At 37.8% G+C, this 24,944-nt stretch overlaps 1 protein-coding gene across 1 annotated transcript in view; it reads left to right on the forward strand.

Moving 5' to 3' along the window:
- LOC122790841 (lipocalin-like) overlaps nt 1-24,293 on the forward strand; it is a 173,550-nt gene extending 149,257 nt beyond the window's left edge. The window contains exons 6-7 of the mRNA XM_044058479.1: nt 18,750-18,775; nt 24,054-24,293. Coding sequence (XP_043914414.1) covers nt 18,750-18,775; nt 24,054-24,143 — 116 coding nt within the window. The 3' untranslated portion in view covers nt 24,144-24,293. The remainder of the gene's footprint in view (nt 1-18,749; nt 18,776-24,053) is intronic.
- Nucleotides 24,294-24,944: the final 651 nt, after the last annotated feature.

Raw genomic sequence — 24,944 nt, forward strand, 5'->3', positions numbered from 1 at the left:
TTGATACATGATTTTAGTTATTAGTATTAATCAGTGGAACAGCACTGTGTCAATGTGTAGCTTTTAATAGTATATCGATCCTTTTGTCTGATGGAACCGTATGGATACCCATCTGTTCACATTACTTAAAATCAATCTGTTACTACATCTTGTGGAACTTGCATATGCCGAGCAGAGATTATCCAACTGAATGACTATTAAACCAAAACCACAACCAAAAACAAACAAAAAAAAACCATACGTTTTTCAACATATCTTGAACTTTTCTGCATTACTAATGTCTCTGTATCAAAGTAAGTGCTGCTGTTTTTTAATTTGTTATACCACAAAATGGCTTGAAGGAGGCTGCCATGGGTAGCATAATTGTGTTTTGAAGTCAATACCTTCACCTTCCTGATGTTATTTTTTGGGGACAAAAAGAAATCCCTGTGATGAGGGCATCATTTACTGTGGTTTTCTCTCTCATCAGTTTACGATAGTGACTGCTTACTTTTCACTGTCAGCATTTATCTGCATTTTTAATTACTTTGCCTTTTTTGATTTTCATTAATTACCATCTCAGTTACACCATTTTAAGGAAATTTTGAATGGAAGGCTTGAAAATGTAGCTGAGATAATTGTTCTTTTCTAAGTAACTACTGCAGTTTAGTGTTCAAGTCTGAGAAATCTGACCCCTGAGATTAATGTGTGTTACTGTTACTTGGGCTGAGATGGTTTGTACAGAAACAATAAAAATCCAGGGGTTGGTAAAATACCCTCTGCCCAAAGAATCCAAATAAAATTTGGAAAATGAAAGAGTATACCATGGCTAAAGAACAGTTTAATTCACAATAAAACAAATAAAGGCAAGCACTTTCACAGTCTATTTTCTCAACTGCTTCTTTAGACCTACATACATATAATCCCCCACCCCTATTTATATTAATAGTCAACCAGTCATCATACATCATTAAAAAATCATTACGCTATATACTACATAAAAAAACAAACAGAAATACATTCTTCAGTGTCTCTCAAATATCGTGTTTTCAAAGCTAGTTTCAAGGACACCCTTTCATTCAGTCCAGGAAATTTATCACTATTAAGTCGTATTATCCGTTCCTGTTCTCTTAACTCAGTCGCCTCCTCTAAGAATGGTTACCAATACTTCCAGCACTAGAAACTTAAAATTATGATTTCGTCCCTTGTCAAGTGCATGTTGGGCTAAAACATTCGTTATCTTCTTATTCTTGATATCCTCTAAAATTCTATCCTTTAGACGTCTATTAGTCTTACCAATGTAATAGGCATAACATTCCACACAACAGGCAAAATAAACCAAGTCCTTTATATAACAGCAACACAAAGAAGAGCAGTGAATAAACCAGGCAGTCCACAAAATGAATGATTCATAAAACAATGGATTTAATATAGGTAAGCGATTTCACATACAAGCTTCTTCAGACCATCAAAAGCAAACAACAGCGAGAGTACATTATAAATGTACATGCGTAAACTTCAAAAAGGATGGCAGAGAATGTAGAGTAGATTGTTAACAAAACTTAAAGGACCCTTCAATAAAATAAAAATATTGTCCACAAATCTCCTGTAATAAATTTTTTTTTGACAAAGACATTATCCTTAAAAACATATTCTTACTCCCACCTAGCCAGAGCAACGTTGGCATAGTTACTGGCACAAGCCGTGCCCATTGTAACACCAACCTTCCGTAGATAAAATGATCCATTGAAAATGAACATGTTGTTGTTAAGGACCAAGTCAAGTAGAATACAAATTAACCCTTCTTTATTTGGTGTCAAAATTCCCAGCAATCAAGAGAGATTTAATATTCTCAATTCCCCATTCATTGGGTATCACAGTAAAGAGGGAGGCTATATCTAATGTAATAAAAATAAAATCATCATTAATATTAACATCACAGATAGCAAGGAACAGATCATGTATAAAACAGTGTCCTTAAGAACTGTAGTAACAGTATCCAAGCCCAGTCTTAAATTATTTTCAACATATATTGAAAGTGGCTTCATAGCCCAACCTCTGCTAAATACTACACGGTGCATCAGAGGGCAAATCATAACCTTATGTACTTTGGGAAGTCCATAAAGAATAGGTATCACTGGGTGCTTAACCAAAAAATAATTATACAATTCCTCAGTAATCAGCTTAGTCTTACGTAGGTGAAACAAATAAAACTCCCAACTTCGTATTTTATCTGAGATGGTTTGCGTTGCATTCACAGTTTTAAAATACTGTAGCTAGAGTTAGTCTTTTCCCAGCTCACTGACATATCTGAACAAAACATTATATCCAGTGTAAAAATGTGAAACAAGCACTTTTACAGAAAATACGGAGTACAATAAGCGCAAAATCAAATACTGACAGAAAATAAGAGTTGGATGAAAATATTTCCTCTCTTTCAATGTGGCACTCAGAGTTTGATTAAAAAGAAAGTCAATTAGTTTGTAATAAAACTGTTTTCTCGTTAATTTGCATCTGAAAACAAAGCTTAAAAGCCTTGCTTTTGTTCTGATTCCAGGTCACACTATATCTAAGGTGTGATGCTGGTAATGTGTAACCAAAAAGATATTTAAATGCATTTGCTTATCAGCCATTGTTTACTTAATGCCAATGAATCTGAGATAAGTGACCTAATATTAACTACTCTGTCATTATTAGAAGCCTTTGTGATGTGAAAGATGATACAAATGCAAAAAAGAAATACAGTTATAAGTTCAGGCATAAAACAAATAGAATAATTATTAAATTATGCTTTTTCTACATATGAAGTGTTTAGTGTTGGATTACAGGAAGGAAAACCACATTTTGTAAAAAAAAAAAAAAAAAAAAAAAACCTGACTTTTGGGTGGATTAGTCTCAACTCTCTTTGCGCAGTCTTGCGCACAGAGCAGCGTCGGGTAGCACTGCTTAAATAGGTTTAAACTATTCCCAGCGCCACAAAGTCTGCTCTTCATTTTTTCCCATAGAACTGCTCTAAATCTCAAAATAAGCACTCTATTTTCATTCTAAAGCCCTGCACTTGCTCGTATAAGTAATCTCATAGGTAAACACTAATAAACTTAAGCACTACATCATCTTATACCCCTTTTAAGCACTTGCTCCCTATTGATTCTTTCTGATCAGTCAATAAGTAGTTCCCTATATTATTCAGGCATGTCTAAAGGTCAGTTTCGGGTTTACTCTCCAGTCCAGCTGGTGAATCTGGGAATCTTGAGGCAATGTTACAACTGCCTTATGTATACATACAACCCTCTCCTCCTCCCAACAAGCTCAAATATATGCGAGAGATGCAACTATAGCGCCAAACTGGAGGCTAAGCTCTCTCAACCCAGTACTGGCACAGCCTGTCAGGAGAAGGTAACCACACACACCACAAATCCAGCCTCACAGAGACCTATCGCATCAGCAAACCAAACACAAACACACAAAAACATACTCGGAGGCTCTAAATAAAAATCTGTCTAAGCAGCAGAGACCTCCAAAGCAGACATCCAAGCATCCCCTACCACGAAACAATACCCACGGAGCACACAGCTCACAAAGTCAGTGTGCCACACAGTCACAGCCCTTAAGGCTAAACAACACACCTAATACACTTGTAATAGGTGACTCTATTGTCAGACACACTGACGTCCCACTCACCAGGCTGAACAAAAAGGTCACTGTAAGCTGCCTGCCGAGAGCCAGGATCCGCCACATAACACAAGCACTCAGGTCACTCCAAAGCAAGTACAAATATGACTCCATCGTTGTCTATGCTGGTGTGAATGACCTGAGACGTACCTCCCTGGACTACATGAAAAAAAGACAGAGGAGCTCTTTGATCATGTAGCCCAGGCCGGTATGACCCTGACCTTGAGTAGCATCTTACCCTCACCAAGAATGATGCCACAGTATAAAGACAAAATGATCAATTTTAACAATTGGCTAAAGTATTGGTGTCATTCAAAGGGGATCCAGTGTCTGTAAGCCTGGGATGACATGCTCGACAAGCCACATTGCTTTGTTAGGGACTGCTTGCACCTGTCACCCCTGGGTTTTCGAATACTAGCAAAGGCTCTTGCCTCCCCCATAGTGCCTTTTTATAGGCAAGGCTCAAAAGACAAACCCACCTCCATAGACAACACAAAGAAAAAAAAAACTAAGGGTAATGCTGCTCAACGCCAGAAGTCTAAACCTCAAGATGCATGCACTTGAGACTCTCCTCAGTATGGAGAATATCGATATCTGTGCAGTAACAGAAACCTGGTTCAAGGCTCCCAAGAGCACCCCAGCACTAACAGGTTATACTTCATACCATGCTTTTCGGCCCCAAAACTCGGACCGAATCACAAAAGGAGGGGGAGTATCCATATTTATCCAAGATACCCACACCTCCAGGTTAGTGGCACTGCATGAAGCATCGGAGACCATCCATGAGCAACTAACAGTGGACAAAACTGCCTTTCAGTTTGTAGCCTGCTACAGACCACCCTCCCAAACACAGGAACCTCACTCAGCTTTCCTGAGAACACTGTAGAATATGAAAGTTTCTCCAAACACCATTATATTGGGTGACTAACTACCTAAACATTGATTGGGAAAACTACTCCAGCCCAAACACCCTCACCCAACGGTTCCTAGAATTTATCAAATGCTATGGAACAACTGGTCACCACTCCCACAAGAGGGGAAATGTACTGGATCTGGTCATCACCAACATGGGGTCTCTATGTTCCACACCAGAGGTATACCCCTCATTGGTAAGATCAGACCATAAACTAATCTCACTGGACATCCATATTCCGTCCCCAACCCCAGCCAAGGAAACCACAGTGAAGAACTTCTCAAAAGCAAACTTCACACTTCTCAAAACCAAGGTGGAATCCTTCAAAGCCCCCAGGCCAGTGGAAAATACGGCCCAAAATGCAGAATCCTTTACAAAAGCATTCTATGGACACCTACAGGAATGCATGGAGCATGCTATCCCAAATAAAACCAAGAGTCACTCCTCCAAAGGCAGGAGACCTGTCTGGTGGACCCCGGCCATAAATAAGCTATACAACAGAAGGAGAAAGCTACTACGAGAGAGCAAAATCCCAAAAAGGGAAGGAGTCTCTGATCAGTACTAGCAAGAAACTATGATCCCTCATAAAATCATCTAAGGCAGCTTTGAACGAAAAATTTCACAAGACACTAAAGATAATCACACGGCCTTCTTTACTTATGTCAGAAACCTGGGAGGCAACTTCCAGATATGCTCAGAGTTAGTGCCAAATGACAAAAAATACACTGAACCCACAGACATTGCCAACATCCTGGCAGAAAGGTTCAGTGCAAACTCCCCCCCCTTCCCCCCCAAAAGAGCAAATGTCTATCCCAATAGAGTGTAACCTTCCTGACATCACAGATGCACAGGTGAGAGCTGCTTTCTCCAAAGCAAAAAACACAGCATCAATGGGACCAGACGGTGTCCCGGGCTGCATCTTACACGAGCTCCAAGAAGAACTAAACCCTCATAATAAAGTCACTGTTCAAACTCAGCCTTACTACAGAATATGTACCCAAGGAATGGTGTACAGCAACAGTGGTCCCACTCCACAGAGGTGGTGCCACAACAGACCCCGGAAACTATCGCCCTATAAGCCTGACTAGCCTGGTCTGTAAAGCTATGGAGCGTATCATCATGGAAATCATAAACAAAGACATTGGGAACTTCCAGACACTGGATCCTATCCAATTCGGCTTTGTTAAGGGCAGATCTTGCCTCTTGAACCTGGTTGACTTCTTTGAAACAGTTACCAAAGCCATAGATGAAGGGAAGGTAGTCCACACAACCTACCTGGATCTCGCAAAATCCTTTGACACAATACCCCACTCAGGCATCATAAATAAGCTCACCAGCTTAAATATCAACCCCCATGTCAAAAGATGGGTTGCAAACTGGCTCAGGGATAGAACCCACATGGTCAAAATAGCAGGTGCCATGTCAGACTCTAAACCAGTTACAAGTGGCGTCCCACAAGACTCAGTCCTGGGACCTCTCTTGTTCAGTATACATTCCTCCGAGGTACAGGCTAACACAGGTGGACTATGGCTGACCAAGTTCGCAGATTACTGCAAACCGGGTGTCATAATTGACTCTCCGGCTGACACAAGCATCCTCCAAAAGGGTCTCACAGAGACGGATAACTGGTGCCAGAGCCATGGCCTAAAGCTAAATGCCAAAAAGTGCAGAGTCATCCCCTTTGGGAAAAACAAAGTGCCCGCAAATTACCACATAGGTGGTAATCCATTAAGTACGAAGAAGTAATTAGGGACTTGGGGACCCAAGTAGATAGCAATCTCTCCTTTGACAATCACGTTGCCAAAGTGGTTAGAAAGACCTTCTATATAGCCCACCTTATCACGAAAGGGTTCACATCTAGATCAAGAGAGAGGTCATTGTGCCCCTCTACTCATCACTTATCAGGCCCATAACTGAATACAATGCCCCATTTGGGATGTACCTTACCCGACACCTGCAGCAACTGGAAAGACCCCAAAAGTACCTCACCAAGAGGATCAAGGGGCTCAAACAGATCCCCTATGAAGTTCGGCTAAAGAAACTCCAGCTCTACTGAGTTGCATACCGCCTACTCAGAGGCGATCTGTGTCAGATGTATAAAGCCATGTCCAACCCAGAATTAATGGACATGCTTCACATCAGGAAATCCAAATCCCTTAGAGCTACATGCTCCAGGGACTTGAACCACAGCACAGAAATAAATAGGACATGCTGGAGGAACAGATTCATATCCCAGAGGCTCCCCTCACTCGAACAAAATCCCAATCCATGTTAGGCAGAGCCCATCACTGACCCTCATCAAGAGAAATCTTGACGAGTGGATGGGAGATCTTAAGTTTACCCCTGGGATCTCTTGTGTCCCTGCTTGACAGAGGTACAGTAAACTAACCTTAAAAGAGCTACCCTCTGTGACCTACTATACAGAGGCACAGTCAATTAATATAAAAGGGTGGCGAAAGCCAAACACTCTGGCTAGGCTTATAAATGCCCTAGGGCAGACAGCCTAGTATCAACCTATGAACCTATAAATAACTCATCTTATGGCTTATCAAAACAGCCATAACAAGTATCTCAATGGTCTCATTCAGACTCGCTTGAAACCTATAAACTAGAACTGTCTCCAGATTCCTATTGGAATGGTCTTCAGCTTCCTTGTGTCTCTTCTTCCTGGTCTTCCTTCATTTCTACTGTCTGTTTTCCAGAGTCATTGCTCTGGGCATCAAGTCCTCCACCAAGAAGACAATATGTAGATGTTTCCTGCAGCCCTCCATTCACGCATCCTTAAATGTTTCATTAAGTAAACCACACAACCTTAAATGTTTCATTAAGTACACCACACAACCTTAAATGTTTCATTAAGTACACCACACAACCTTAAATGTTTCATTAAGTAAACCACACAACCTTAAATGTTTCATTAAATCACACAACCTTAAATGTTTCATTAAGTAAATCACACAACCTTAAATGTTTCATTAAGTAAACCACACAACCTTAAATGTTTCATTAAGTAAACCACACAACCTTAAATGTTTCATTAAGTAAACCACACAACCTTAAATGTTTCATTAAGTAAATCTTCTCTGCCTAAAACAGCTTTTCTCTCTGCTCTTAGAGAAACATTCAATATGGTGAAGTATCCCTACTTATACAGCATTATATTGACAATGAATACACTATAGCAGTTCCATGTATACAGTTCACATGCACAAATCTACATCACTTGTACTTCAAAGAGCCACCACACCATGCTACTATTTCACACAAAATATTTGTATATGTGTGGCTGCACTTTCAAATGTCAAAGTAAAAAAAACAATGAGTCATAGGAATTGAAGCACAAAATAACTGAGGGAAAACCCAACAAAACTCATGTTTTTGGAAGGGGCAAGGCCGTTGCAAACCCCACACCCCCTGTTAATTACATAGACCATCTCCGATATTGCTCTACAGTAGGGAAAGGGGAAATGCCAAAATTTTGTTTGTGATCTCTCTCAAACTTTTCACCAGCAGAAGAGATCAAATAAGTTTGTCACTTCTGCTGGTGGAAAAAAGCTTGATATTACAAACATTAGACTATATGGATGTTTTCCACATGCACACACATACACATATATATATATATATATATATATATATTTATATATATATTTTTATATTTTTATATATATGTATATATTTTTATATTTTTATATATATATATCTATATATTTTTTTTTATATATTTTTATATATATATATTTTTATATATATATATATTTTTTATATATATATAATATATATATATATATATATATATATATATTTATATTTTTATATATATATATTTATATATATATATATATATATATATATATTTATATTTTTATATATATATATTTATATTTTTATATATATATATATATATATATATATATAAGCAAGAGAAAGAGCGAGCGCAGCATAGATAGATAGTTCAATTAAACTGACTGCTGTATTGCTGACCCACTTTAGTCAACAAATACAGATGGTTGACAGATGTGCGAGATACAGTCCCTGGGATAGGGGATATACATTTTACTCGGAGATTCCATGATCTTGGAGTTAGCATATTTAATTAGCATGTGATATAGCCCTCCACACAAGATTCAAAGGATTAGCCTCGGAGCATGTGCAGTAGGGTGTCAATGTGCTGACATTAACATTATTGACATTTTTGTGGATCGACTAGTACTAGTAGTTCTGAAATGGAGTGAAACATTCAAATCTTGACATTTACAAAGTCAACAAAATGCCGAATTTGAAAATGTTGACAATACCAACGCATGCAAAACTTAACAGAAAAAATTAAAAAATTGTTTTTTTTTTGCAGGGGCAAGATTCCACCCCCCCCCCCCCCCCACTAATAGGTTCATAGATTAGTACTAAGTTAACTGCCTTTGCGAGCCATTTTAAGCCTAGCCAATAATCCCTTATGAGACTCAAACCCTGCACCTTGTGCTTGCAAGACAAACACCTTAACCATTAGTCCACCCTCCCAACCTCAATTACCATTGTCATGGCAACCAAATACTGTAAATCCCTACATCATGTGGGTGTGGTCCCTTTACCTTTCCTGTATGGTGGACATCCTTCCTGTGTGTGGGCATCAGTGTTATAGACAAAAGGTAGCAATACCTCTTACAAGAGAACCTGCACACTCAGGCCAGCTACATATTTGTAGGAGGTTCCAGAACTACAGACAGTGTGTGAGTAGTAGTGTTGTATGCAATGCATAGCACTGCTGTTACAGGGTTTGTGTGTACATACTAGTTTAACTTGGAATGCAGTCTGCCTGCATAGCTCTCAACTGTGAGCCTATCCTCTTGATGGTCAGAGATGTGCCTATTATGTTTTGTCTGTCTACCACACAGGTTTTGTGTAAGATATATCACTGGCAGTATGTGTGTTGAGTGCTATTTGTACATGGCTACATCCATTTCTGTTTCTAACTTCATATTCCTGACTAAGGGTATATTGAGACTGTCCTGTAACATCAGCGACTTGATTAGTGTAGGACAACAGCTTTACACATATGGGCCTGTGTTCCAGCCTCTGTCCTCCACCTACATACCAGGCTTTGCACACATGGCATTCTATCAGGGGTTGTTCTGTAGTGGGTTGTGAGTATGTCATGCTGCCATTCCGGCCATCAGTCCACTGCTGTCTCCCCCACACATACTGTGTGGTTGGGGCCATATATGTGTGGGCTTCACCTACACAATACATGTGTAACAGTGGTATATGGCCCTATATTATTGAGTCTGGGGGGTGCACCATAACTAACCTAGGCTGCTACAACATGTGGGGGTATTGGGGGGTAAGCTGCCTAAAGGTATCTGGATGTACATTATCATACAATCCACCTTGGGTAAATGCAGGCCTACTGCCTCCTGCCATACAAACTGTTCTGTTTGTCAATGTGATTGTGATGGTGTCAGTTATACCTTATGTAACAGATACATCCCATTGTGTCACCTGAGGTTTATACCCCTAGGGATTGTGTACAGAGTGTAGATACAGGCTGCTGGACTATGCATTTGCAGTACTTGATGATTGTTTGGTATCCTGTGGCCCAGTCTGTCTTTACTATTGTACTACTTGAAGGCCTCGGCCTGGACAGCAACATATGTAAACCTTTCCAGATGACTGTATTAGTATAACAGTTACACACAGTTGCATTACTCTGTTTATATGTATGTCAGTGTCTAAACATCTATATGACATGGCATATACAACTGTAATAGTACACAAATAAATCTTTCCCATGTATGCAAACCTGTGTGTGGTGTTATATCCTTTGACCTCTCTGTGGGTATATGTTGCAGGCAACAATTGTCATTTGTATGGGTGGCTCATACGGTGTTCAGTTGGTAAGGTGGTAACTGTAGGCATAGTTGCTGTTCCATACTGTGTGCACCTTCTACATATGTATCTTCCTATACATATTTCTGTGTATGTGTAGTTTTATATATATACATATATATATATATATATATATATATATATATATATATATATATATATATATATATATCTGCGTATATGTGTCTGTATGGGAGCCACACTGTACTGCATGATGTGTTACTAATAATAATAATATTATGTCTACTTCACATCACCTAAAATCCATTTGACTGACTTTCATTTCACCTAGACCAAATCACCTAATTTTCAAAACACTGCAAACTCATTTCACTGAAATTTAAGCCATAAACATGATCTGGGTTTCCATTCATCTGCGACTTGTTTGCGATAAAAAGAATTTCTGTGACTTACAGTGCTGACTGTTAGAATGCAGATAGACATGCAGAAAGTAGTGTTGTAGTGTTTTTAAATGTGGGTATGTCGCTCTACATTTTTATGGGAAGTACCTAAAGTAATATGGCAGATGTTTTGTGCGTTCCCAGCAGTAGTGGCAGAGTGTAGAGTACTGTAAGGCAAGTAAAAGGTATATGCCCTTTCCCCCACTGTAGTGCAATCTTGGAGTTAGTATATATAGAGGTAGGGGGTGTGTGGGGAGGTGTAGCCCCCACACTTACTTTGTTTTTATATTGTTCAGTTTGTGTTGAGGGGGTAAGTAGGTAGTTTTTAAGTTTTGGAATGAGGTCATTATTACTGCTGTGAGCATGTTTATGGTTTAAAGCTTAGTCTTTTGAAATTTAGCATTGTAAGCTTTCAGTGAAATGAGATTCAGTCAAATGAGATTTCAGTATTTTGACAAATTAGGTGATTTGGTCTCAGTGAAATGAAAGTCAGTCAAATGGGTTTTAGGTGATGTGAAGTAGAACCGTATTATAGATATATATATATATATATATAGATATATATATATATACATACATATATATATATATATATATATACATACATATATATATATTTATGCATACACACAATTATATATATATATATATATATATATATATATATATACATATTTATGCATACACACAATTATATATATATATATATATATATATATTTATAGGGTCTATATTATGACGACGAACGCTTAAATGTTCAACCTTTACAGATCGAACAGTTAAATGTTCGAAGTTGTAAAAAAGTAACTAAATAAATAAATAAAAAACAAATACAAAGAAGGGGTTGTAGCAGGGGGGGGGGGCAAGCCCCCGTGCACCCCCCCAAACCCCCTGCTACTTAAATACATCAACTCAGAGATCGCACTTCAGTGAACTGGTATATTAAAGTAGGGGGGTGTGGTAGGCACACGGTGGAGCAGTGGTTAGCATTGCCATCTCACAGCAAGGTTCTCCGGTTCAATTCTCAGCTGCGGTACCTTCTGTGCGGAGTCTGCATGTCCTCCCTGTGGTCGCATGGGTTTCTTGCGGGTGCTCTGGTTTCCTCCCACATCCCAAAGACATGCTGCAGGTGGATTGGACAATCTAAATTGGCCCTAGGTGTGAGTGTGTGCATGTGTGTGCCTTCTGTGGAAGTTTGGGTGCCGGGCTGGCAACTAGACACTATAAAACTCCACTGCCAATCATCAGCGGACAAGGTGATCCACTGTGGTGACCCCTAATTGGGAAAAGCGAAAAGAAGGTGTGGGAGGCACAGCCCCCCTAAACCCTTTGTTTTTTTTTTGAGTTGTGAATTTTTTTTTTTTAATTTTTGAAGAAATTCGAACGCTTAACTGTTATTTTACATTTGTTGACCAGGATAGACCGACTGGATACATGTCCATTTTTATCGGAGGCTCAGTAATAAAAGATCCAAACATGCGTACAAAAAATAAAATAGATTCAATATACACAAACATGCACAGTTAACAGTCTCAGGTTCAGACAGCAAGATGATGCGTACAATCGAGAATAATAGTTTGAAGTAATTGGCTAACAAGTTAGAACACAACTAAGATTGCAAGAAAGAAAAGTTAGCACATACTGATAGAGAGGTTAGTCAGGACTGGAACAAGGACATGGCCATTGTGTTGTTAGATACTGTTTAAGACTCTTTTTAGATTGGGTCAGGGAGGATTCTAGAGTAAGGTTAGCAGGAAGTGAGTTCCAAATTTTACCAACTGAGTTGGCAGAGTTTCCAGCTGAGTTGTTGGTTGTAGATATTTGGACCAATAGTTTATTAGATGAATGAAGTGGCCTAGGATTACTATAGGAGTTGATAATGTTTTTGGGTGAAGGAGTATTTTCGGGATGGTTTAGAACTTTGTGTGCCACTATAAGTTGATTGTACTGAAGTAGGCTATGCAGTTCAAGCCAACCAAGATGATTTAGGTTAAGACAGTGGTGTGTTCTATAGGGTATTCCAGTGGCAAATCTAGCAATGTGGTTATAGCAGCTAGACAGCTTGAATAATGGGGAGGCATAAACAAGGGTAGAGAGTGGGTGAGAGTGGGTAATAGCAGTTCTAGCACGTGGCATTAGGAAAGGTTTAATCTTGTATAATGAGCCACGTTTTTTATTAATGGATTTAATAGTTTGGTTAACATGCAAATCAAATCTGAGGTTGTTGTTTACAATTACACCTAAATGTTTTGTGTAGGCCTCAGGGGAAATAGTAGTACCATTATTGGATTTTATGAAAAAGGATAGCGTAGTTGATTTACGTGTAGGGGAGAAGAGTAGAAGCTTTGTTTTGTTAGCTTTTAAGATAAGACGCCAATCTGAGAGCCAATTTTCAACTGTGTTGAAAGTGTTCTGGGTTAAGGTCAGTAAGTTTGTCTGGTTGGTGGCTGAGCAAATTAACATTGAGTTATCCACATATTGAATACAGGTTCCATCTCTGATAACAGTATGGAGGTCATTAATAAAATGGAAAATAGAAGGGGTCCTAGTATAGAGCCCTGGGGGGCTCCTAAAGTGTTAGGTAGAAGGCTAGATAGTTTGCCCTGCCAAAGGACAGCCTGTTGTCTACTACTCAAATAAGATTTGAACCATTGTAGGGCAAGGTTATCTAAGGAAATGGCTTTCAGTGTTTGAATGAGAAGTTAGTGGTTAACCATGTCAAAGGTCTTGGAGAGATCTACAAAGAGGGCTGAGAAAAGTTTAGTTATTTTGGTTCTGATTTATGGAATTGGAGAAAGAAAGGAGGGCTGAGGTGGTACTGTGATAAGGCCTGAAGCCATGCTGAGTGTTTGCCAGCAGATTGTTCTGAATAAGATAGTGCAACAGCTGTTTGTGGATACACTTCTCCACGATTTTGGCCAAGGGTGTAAGAATAGCTATGGGTCTGAAATTAGACAGTTCAGTGGAACTGCCACCTTTATGAAGTGGGATGACATGGGATATTTTCCAGATGGAGGGGGATGGTGGCTTCTGTTATGGTTCTATTCATTAAGATGGAAATGGGGTAGGCTATGGCATCTGCCACTTTTTGCAGGTACTCTGCAGGGAGAAGATCAGCAGATAGGGTAGTTGGTTTTAGTTTTTTTGAGTAGGGCACGGATAAGTGAAGTGGAAGCTGAAGGATAGCTGGGAACCAGACATGGCTATATTTCAGTTAGAACAACTAGGGGTTTGTTGACTAGCTAAGGCCTGGACAGTTTCAGTAAAGAAACTATTAAAGGCATTAGCAGTGTCCTCTGGGGGTTTATGGATTGAAGCTGAGGGGGTTGGAGTAGTAGTTTGTCCTGGGTGGAGTAGTTTGTTTATACCTGCCCAGAACGTTTAAGGGTTATTCTGATTTTTCTGTTGAAGATGACGGTAAAAGTTTTTTTACCCGATATAATGGATTTGTTTGGTCTCATTCCTAAACTGCCAATATTTAATTTGATCTAGAGGGGATTTTGTATTATGCCATATGGCGCAAGCCTTGTGCCGGAGTATGTCTTTTGATTTGGTATCTTTTGAAAGTCACGGTGCTTCTTTTGTTTTAGTTCTAGTTGTTTGTGCAGGAGCATGAGAGTCCAGGATGGCAAGGAATTTACAGTTAAAGTAAGCAACAGCTTCTTCCAGAGACAATTGTTTTAGGACTGACCAATTACAGAGTTTGAGTTCATTTTGGAAATTGATGGGGTTTAAATCGTTATTATTTATTACTGTTTTGTAGGTGGGCTGGCGGGGATTGCCAGCTTTGTGTTTAATTACAAAGGTGGGGAAGTGATCACTTAAGTCACCTTGGAGGATGCCTGATTTATACATGTGGGGTTGGCTATTGATAAGTATCCAGTCTAGTATGCTTTCTTTGTGGTTGGGCTTCCCTACCCTGTTGCGGGAGGACAGTTTGTATAAACCCATATAGGTTTACATGGGTGGAAGGAGATTCTAAGGAACAGGTATTCCAGTCAATAATGAAGTCACCTAGAACAATAGTTTCTTGGGGGTAGTTACTAGCTAACCAACAGAGGATGTCTTCTAGGGTATTTGTGTTATTACCTGGGGGGGGGGGCATACACAGCTACAATATTTAAGCATTTAGTTTTGTTAATTTGGAGTTTGGTAGAAAGAATTTCTGCATTATTAACTTGGGGAGGTCGTATGGGGTCCATGATAACATTTAGTGTATTTTTAAAAAGTACCCCACCTCCCTTTCTATTAGTGCAGTCCAATCATAGTATGTTGTACCCAGGAGGAAAGACCTCACTATCTTTTGTTGATGGTTTTAGCAAGGTTTCTGTTGGACAAAGTATGTCTGGGGAATTAAGTGCCAAGAGGGCTTTGCAAGCTATATATCTTGTTATTTATGCTTCTGATGATTAGGTGACATGTAAGGAGTGAATTGGAGAGCCTAGTTATAGCTGGTGAGATAATGGGGGTTAATATCAGTGGAATTAGAGCCATCAGGGGAGGAAGGACCAGGATTTGGATGCATGTTTCCATCCAAAATGAGGTTGTAGTGTAGGCTAACCATTAGCTTTAAGAGTTTGTATATTAGTTTGTGATAGCTTTTGGTTTTGGGGTTGCTGTATTGGGACTTAATAGGATAATAGTTTTTAGGTGTTAAGGAGTTGGGTGTAAGGTGATTTTTAAGTGAGCTTTCATGAATGATTCTATTGGGGTAGCTATGTGGCCTTTTGGGTAGCAAAATCCTGTGTACTGCTGATTTTCATAAAAAGTAAGGAGATATGGAATGAGCATCAAGGGCAGCAGAGCAATAATAGCTTTATTTTAGGGAGTGAAATTGAGAGGGGCAAAGACATATTAACAGTATTATATTATAACCAGGATAATTGAGAATGCTTAGGAAGGTAGGGCAGGTAGGCAGGGTGGGTTTAGTGAGGTATCTAGCATAGACTGGCTGCTGTACTAGAGGGTCTTGGTTTGTATTACTATAAATTTGGCACTACTAGGGGCGGGTGGGATTTGGGGGAAGGGTGGGGAGCAGAGCAAGCCCAAGTGTAGTGAGGGGGAGAAGCCATTCCTTAAGAAGCTATTCAGGTTATTTGGAAAGTTTACACTCAAATAAATGAACATTAGATGAAATATCAAGTTTTCATGCTATCAAAACTGGACTGAATGGGAAATTTCATCCTGACATTAAAATTTTTTTTTCCACTCAGTCCAGGTCTTTGTCATTAATTGACTTGAATATGTGAATCCCTTTCGGTATGGTATGTCCTGATATGCTAAGTGCTACAGTCTGTTATTTTCACTCTGGTCCAAATCAAGCCATTCCTGAAATGTTACCTCTACTGGGTGATCTGTCTCGCATGAGGAACCAAATATTAATCTTGTTTATGGTGAACTGTGAAGAAATTTTCTAACACTGTCTATAAATCTGCAAAGTGCATTTTCAGAAAGACACACACAAGAATAAACTTCTGTACATCTTCTTAAAGGTCCAAAATACCAGAGACCAGCAAAGGTTTTCCTCCTCTTTGAATGAACACCTGTTCATGGTTTTCTTCAAACTTCTTTAAATCAAGGATAGTGTTACCCAGTTTGTTTTTGCTCATATCTCTAGATAAAAAACTTGCAACTATGCCATAAATGTTTTTCTTTGTATGCTTATATGACCGACCCATCTGTCAGATTTTTCATTATCTGCACGAATGCAAGTTTCAAAGTAATTTCCTATCAGATTGTGCTTCATTGCATCAGCATGGAAACGCCACTTTGTTTTCTAAATAGCAGCGTGCGCACATTGGCAATTTTAGTTCAGCTATTTTGCAGTGGGTGGTCTTTGCCTTTTTCCATCATATAATCCCTATTTATCCTTCCCTCTGTTGACCTCTTGGTTTCTTCCTTTTTTTTTTTACTTAATGAGGCAATAAGGTCCTACAGTACTCTTTGTAATGGATGGGCCCCCCACATGAAAGATGTCCTGAATGGTCCTAGCTAAATGAGCGCGACACCTATTTAAGGCGAGAGCTGAGAAAGAGGATATCATATTGTCGCCAGAGCAGGAACTTATTTATTCAGCAAAATTCAATTTGGATGAGGGGTTTAACTTTCTATAACTGAGAAGAGCATACAGCAATACCTTTTGTGTGTGACGTGCTTGCTAAAGTCCATGTTAAAATTCCTGACTAGAGCATTAGTTGGGTAGCAAGATGGAAGTCAGATGTTGTCTTGGCAGAAGATGAAACAAAAATATTTGCCCCAAATCCAAGATGTAGGGAGATAAAAGACCTTACTGTGACCCAAATGACCTTCGTAGATTATATGGCAGATCAGGTGCTGGAGGAACTTTTTTGGCAGAGGATGGAGAAGACAAGGTAACACAGCTCAATCATCCTGGTGGGGGGATGGAGGTGGGTTTTGTTGACTGCATTCACTAGGTGCAGAGGTATTATAGGCTTTGGAGAACAGCTGCAACCATGCATATGAGCTTGGAACTAACAACCCACTGGATGTGTGGTACTTCATATGTGCAATGGGGGACACAATCATGGTGATGCGAGCCTGTAATACCTCTGTTTGCACCTAGTGAATGCAGTCAACAAAACCCACCTCCATCCCCCCAGCAGGATGACTGAGCTGTTATTTAATTTAATCCTGACTTGTGCTCAGGACTAACTGTAACCTGTGGAACTTGTTTAACTTGCTTACTTATGTCATCTCTGTAAATAGTCTGTTTGTAATATGTAATGCTGGTATTATGTAATGCTGTATCTGCTTACCCTTGGAGCTTTTCTCCTCGGGCCTCCGCTGAAAATGGACATGCAACCAGTTGGACTATCCCGGTCAACAAAAGTAAAATAAAAAAAAAAAATGAAAATAGACCTTCAGTTTAATGAGATGAGAGTGCTGTTACCCCTCTGGGTGAAGGACACACAAATGGATGCCACAGAAAAGGGTACAAACTCCACCATGGCTGCCTTTTCTGGTTTGCACTTTCCCTTTATTACTGGTAATGGGAGGATTGGTAGTTGATGCCTGATGGAATAGGAGCTGATGGTCAGCAGGCACAGAGAGAAAAAAGCATATAGATAAAACAGCAAAGATTATTGGAAAAATCATTTGTGACAGGAAACCAACACTTTAAATAAACCCACTCAATCTTAAAATAAGTAGTCATTTGTACCTTTCCATTAAAACGTCTTTATGACCAGGTCTGCCCTCAAACATTTTCCAGCACTGAGATGTCCCCAGATTCTGTATGCATGAATTTTAGGGAACAGTCACTACACTTTCTCCAGTGGAGTTCTTTGCATTTGGACAGTGGTACTCCGTAAACAGCTTTGACAGAACCATTTCACATTTGACAAATTCATTCAGGGAAATATTTCTGACACCTCTCTTTACTGTTGAGAACCTGCTGGTTGGGAGTGTGGCCTAATGGTTAAGGTGTTTGCCTTACAAACAGAAGGTGCAGGGTTTGAGTCTCACAAGGGATAACTGGCTAGGCTTAAATGGCTCACAAGGGCAGTTAGCTTAGTACTAATCTAAGAACCCATGTTTGGCATTTTTGCATGGCTCTTATTTATTCTGCATTCAAATTTCCTGATAATTGTATGCCTCCACATTTGGCAATATTTAGCCTATAGACTTATGCAAACCATGATATAGGTGTGCTCTCCCATTCTCTCATCCTCCAAGAAAATTGTTAGTTTTTAAGTAAAACAAACAAGGGCTATTAATGCACTAAACTGTAAATAGAGCACAGACAATGTCCGTCTGCTGTGGCTAATGTTGTAAATACCCTAGAAAGTATAAATAAGAGCAAAACAAGCAGTATATAAATGATAAAGAGAAAAAAAAGGTAGTTAAACTTTTATTGATGTGTCACACTTTTTTCTTTACAGATATGTGTCCACCACCTCCACCAGAGGTAAGTAGAAAGTGGTTTACTTCGGCTATTTTTGCCAGGTGTTAACTACAGAAACCTAAGTAATATGAAGTTATACAAACTTGATTTAACATAAAATATAAGTGAACTGTGAGCATCTGTTTGCCCTATCTGTCAGCAAAATTATATGAAGTAAAACTCAGAAAAGATAATTAATCAGAGGAAGTGCAGGCTACTTGCAAACTACAACTTTAAATAGATTGCAGATACCTGAAAAATACAGCTTAATACATACCAGAAGAAATGAGGAGAAAATTACTAAACATTTTGAGTAAGCACAGTGGGGCACATTGCTGATTATTTGGGGAGGGGGGCACCAATTAACAGTTAATGTCACTTGGTATTAAAAAATATGCAGAAGTGGCAACTCGGCACCATAAAAAAATCTACTACCAATCATTAGCGGAACGGAGTTCCGCTGTGGTGACCCCTATATATACACACCTATATATATATATATATATATATATATATATAAAAGCCAAAAGACAAAAAAAAAGTAAGGACAGGATTTATATGTTCTTGCATGCCTGGGTTTTTCTAGTAAACTTATTTTATATTAATTGCAAACAAGAGAAATTAGCAATCACATCTGAGCGCAAAGTTAACACATTCGTTGTAATGAACTGGATTTCAAATTCGATAAGCATGTCAGATGCAAAGTTGGAAAATTAAGCAATTTAAGGTAAACAGTTCTAAGGTAAAATAGTTTTTATATCTTATTTTTCCCAGTTATACTTGCTGCATTATTTTATTCTTTTTACTAGAGTCACATATATTTCGATATCTGTTTTTCTGTAAAATGCTATTCAGCATAATTTTTCTGTAAAAACTGTTGAGCAATCATTTCTTTGCTAACTTAGATTATTCTGCTCTGACTTATTGTCTATATTTAAATAAAGTAAGACATTTGACACCGCTCCTAACTGATTTACCCCATGCATGGTTTCCCTCCAGTTATCTATGGTATGATCCCAGCTATTCTCTAATGGTAGTATATAATTATTAGCCATGGGATGGGTAAAGCCAATCTAACAACAAAGAAAATAGATAATTCAAATACCAAAAGGGAAACTGGATAGGCTTGAAATTATCCACAAGGTCAGCTCGCCTAATACATACCTATGAACCTATAAACCATAGAAAAATTACTTAAGACAGAGAAATTATTAGAAAGTGGTTTCAACTGTATACATTGATATATATCTATATATATAGATATCTATATATATATATATATATATATATATATATATATATATATATATATATATATATATATATATATATATCTATACCTATATATATCTATACCTATATATATATATATATATATATATATATATATATATATATATATATATATATATATATATATATATATATATATATATATATATATATATATATATATATATATATATATACACACACACCTATATATATATATATATATATATATATATATATATATATATATATATATGGGTCTACTTCAGAATGTTGTAACTCATCATCAAAGACCACATCATCGATATGAAAAACGAAAACCCACTTCATCAACAGACCAGATCAACAACCTTCCCAGTAAAAACCACGAAAAGCAGCCACACCAGTCCGGAATCACCAAGGCAAGGAGCAAACTCATAATAAGGTACTGACCACGATGCTTTATTAACGTGCAAAAATATGCAACAAGCAACACACACGTTTTCGTCAAAATTACGACTTCTTCAGATAAAATTCATCAAACAAACTGCAGTTTAAATAGTATCCACCCCCCACAGGTTCAATCAATCAATTATGTAAATACAATAAAAAGTATATATACAAAAATCTTTCATATATACTTACTTTTACAAATACATAAAATAAAATAATTCATAATGTATAATATATATACACTTATTATAAAATACTACAGTTAATAAAATCATAAGTATTGCATTTTTTATATAATTAATAATTAATACTCAAATCTTAACTAAATACATCTAGCTTTTAGCTTTAAATAGGGCACTATAGAAATAGATTAATTTAACCCTGGGGCTTTTGTAGCTTCCAAAAGAATCTGCCAGTAGGTTTCCCTATGTGCTAAACTGGCCTCCCAGGGTCCACCTCTTATATCCTTTGGAACCATTTCTATTACAAAAAACAAAAATTATGCACCATTACATTCAGTGGTATGCTTGTACAATGCATTAGTAATTTTAAACTTGACTATATCGTACATGTGCTCGTATATGCGCCTTTTAAGTTGTCGCTCAGTTTTTCCGACGTAAAACGCCGGGCACATTTGACATACAGCCAAATAAACCAGCCCACATGTATTACTGACTTTAGTGGTAATGTATCTCATATTAAGAATATTGTTGAGAAAGAATGGTCCATGTTTCAAGAATTAACTGATTTGAATACATTTAAGGCCAGGTCAGTTAAAACAATCTATAGAAGGGGACAAAATATGAAGAGATTATTGGAACATCTGGAGCATGTTATGCAAACTTCTAGAAATAAAATGGGTACATATAAATGTGGGCGTTGTTCGTCCTGCAAGTATGTAATGCAAGACAGCCATTTGTATTTGGAAAGCCGAAATAGGGATATCAAGGCTAAGGGTTATTATAACTGTATGTCCAGTGGGCTGGTTTATTTGGCTGTATGTCAAATGTGCCCGGCGTTTTACGTCGGAAAAACTGAGCGACAACTTAAAAGGCGCATATACGAGCACATGTACGATATAGTCAAGTTTAAAATTACTAATGCATTGTACAAGCATACCACTGAATGTAATGGTGCAAAATTTTTGTTTTTTGTAATAGAAATGGTTCCAAAGGATATAAGAGGTGGACCCTGGGGGCCAGTTTAGCACATAGGGAAACCTACTGGCAGATTCTTTTGGAAGCTACAAAAGCCCCAGGGTTAAATGAATCTATTTCTATAGTGCCCTATTTAAAGCTAAAAGCTAGATGTATTTAGTTAAGATTTGAGTATTAATTATATAAAAAATGCAATACTTATGATTTTATTAACTGTAGTATTTTATAATAAGTGTATATATATATATTATACATTATGAATTATTTTATTTTATGTATTTGTAAAAGTAAGTATATATGAAAGATTTTTGTATATATACTTTTTATTGTATTTACATAATTGATTGATTGAACCTGTGGGGGGTGGATACTATTTAAACTGCAGTTTGTTTGATGAATTTTATCTGAAGAAGTCGTAATTTTGACGAAAATGTGTGTTGCTTGTTGCATATTTTTGCACGTTAATAAAGCATCGTGGTCAATACCATATTGTGAGTTTGCTCCTTGCCTTGGTGATTCCAGACTGGTGTGGCTGCTTTTCGTGGTTTTTGCTTAGTTTATTTGCAGCGTTTGTTATTTGGAAACCTTCCCAGTAAGTAATCACTCAGTCAACACCACAAAAACTAAACAGCACTTTTCTAAACCCACCAAAATGGGGGGCAGTGCCCCCACACTCCCTTAACTAAATATACCATGATCGCACTACAATTGGGAAAAGGGCAAAGCTCACCTTCATGGCCAACAGGTTACTTACACTGGGAAGATCTGGCCCCAAAAAGTGTTGGATAGATTAGATATTAAAACAAGAAGGATGCTTCATGCTCACCAAATGATTTATAAAAATCATTGCATTCCAAGATTATATATTTCCAGTTCCGAAAGAGGGATGGGGCCTCCTTGAAACTGATTACATGTACAGATCTGCAATTGTGGGACTCCAAACATCTGCTGATCCCACAAGACCCAAACATAGTGAAAGTTTTGACACATAAGGAGAATAAGTCTAAGAGGACTTCTCTGCTTAGTTTAGCAGAAAAACAGACGTCAAGCAGGAATAGAAATCAAACCAGAAGTAGATAAAAACCAGGCAGCAACTGAATGTGCCAAAAAACAAATGAAAGAATATAAGGTGAAGGACCAGATGAGAAGGCAAGAAATGTGGAAAAAACAAATATAATTGCAAATATAGAAAACTTCTGGAAGAGCCTCATTTTGATCAAGAACGAACGCAGGAATGGTTAAGAGGAGGTGAATTCAAACCAAGAAATGAAAAGTTAATACTGGCAGCCCAAGATAGTGGGCTACTTACATGGTGGTTTACAAAGTCCATTGAACATGTGGGAGAAACAGACAGATGTAGGTTTTGTAAAACCGAATTGGAAACAGTCACATACCTTGTTGCTGGTTGCAACACACTAATGGTCGAAGGACTGTATACTGAAAGGCATAATAATGTGGCAAGACTGTTGCACTGGGGATTGTGCAAACATTATGGTATCGAAATGGCTGAAAAACACTGGAAACATGAGCCACAAAGCATCATAGAAAATAAAGTTTATATCACATGGGATCACCCATTACCAACAGTTCAAAAGATAGATGCTAGAAAACCGGATATAGTGGTCCAAGAAAAAGAAGACAAAAGTAGCATCAATCATTGAAATAGCCCCACCCAGTGACTACAGTGTCTTGCATAGAGACACACAAAGTCATAAAATACCAGGATCTGCAGGGAGAAATGAGAGCAATGTGGAAGAAAGATACCCAGACAGTTCCAACAGTAGTAGGACGAATGGGTTTCATAAAAAAAAGAATTTACAATCATATTTAAATATGCTACCAATCCATGTAACCCTGTATGAATTGCAGGAGGAGTCATTACTGGGCACATTGCAGGTGCTGTGAAGAGCACTTTTGGCTGACATCAAAGTTTGAAGCAATACTAATTTCATGAACTTTAATTATACTTTGACTTAGGAATGGTGTCCATTCCAGTCATGGTATTAGAAACCCAAAAGATCTGGAGAAAGTAGAAAAGGACCATCTTCGTTGATCCAGACGGTCAAAGTGGGTTTTCATTTATTTCATCTTGAAGATGTGGTATTCTATGATGCCAGGTTTCAATATTCTCAGGTCCGTGTGTATATGTGTGTGTGTGTGTAAATAAATATATATATATATATATATATATATATATATATATATATATATATATATATATATATGTGTGTGTGTGTGTGTGCGTCTATGTGTATACATATTCATTCTGAATTAAAAAGAATAACTTTCAGAGGGACACTATACTTTTCTCAAGCTTGTTGACTCATTTGTACTTCTTGCACAATAAATGCTAATGCCTAATCATTACTTCTGCCAATTTATGCTGATTTTTTGTAAGTAATAAAATTCTGTAAGTAACACCTTTTTTTTTCACATAACAGAAAGAATTTGTATTCTGTCAAGACTACAGCTGCATTGTAAACCCACTGACAAACTTGTTTCATTCAGTTGTGGATTCCATTACGTCATAAAGTCGTTCACAGTGTCAAAGCTCTTCTACACTGCTCATGATTCAACATCTTACACGTTTAACCTGCTCAAATATTAAAACATGATTCTGTTATTTCTTGTTGTGTTACATTATGCAGCTCTATAACCAATAAAGGTTTTTGTTTCTTTTACTACTGCAAAATAATGCATTCATTGTATCAGTATTACGAAATGAAATTTTGCCTGTCAGTATCAGAATTCTGGTTTTAGGAGTCCACCTGCCTTGTAAAGTCCAGCACAGCACACACTTGTCACAGGAACCCTATAAACAGAGTTGAAAAAGGTATACCAAAAGACACATCTTGTGTGTTCAAATATGTCTAAGCACGTTTTCTGCAGACTACATAACAGTTTGCATAAATAAATTTATATCCACAGTTAAATGAATAAAATTTGTAAATTTATAAGACACCACCACAGTGAACACTACTGGACATAAGAAAATTAGAATATTCAGTTTTCACCGATGGGCTTAAGGGGCTTTATCATATTAATGTATAATGACTATTTCTCAAGTTTTTCATGCCTCAGGGAAATTCAAACATTCCAAAACTGGACAGCACAGAGTTAGTGTTCAATGTTTTCTTCACCAACTGTGTGTGCAAGTCGCACTTTGCTATGAAGCATTCATATACATTTTCATTCTGACATGTAGTGCATCCATACCTCTCAACTGTACCTCATTACGAGGAGCTTACCTCGTTTGGGGTCTTAAAACGTTCATGTTCCTCGAAGTTCCCTCAAAGTTCCACATTGAAAGACTCTGTCACACATTCAGTGTT

This window comes from Protopterus annectens, chromosome 16.part0, assembly GCF_019279795.1.
Source record: "Protopterus annectens isolate FY-2018-M chromosome 16.part0, PAN1.0, whole genome shotgun sequence".
In the NCBI taxonomy this organism is placed as follows: domain Eukaryota; kingdom Metazoa; phylum Chordata; order Ceratodontiformes; family Protopteridae; genus Protopterus; species Protopterus annectens.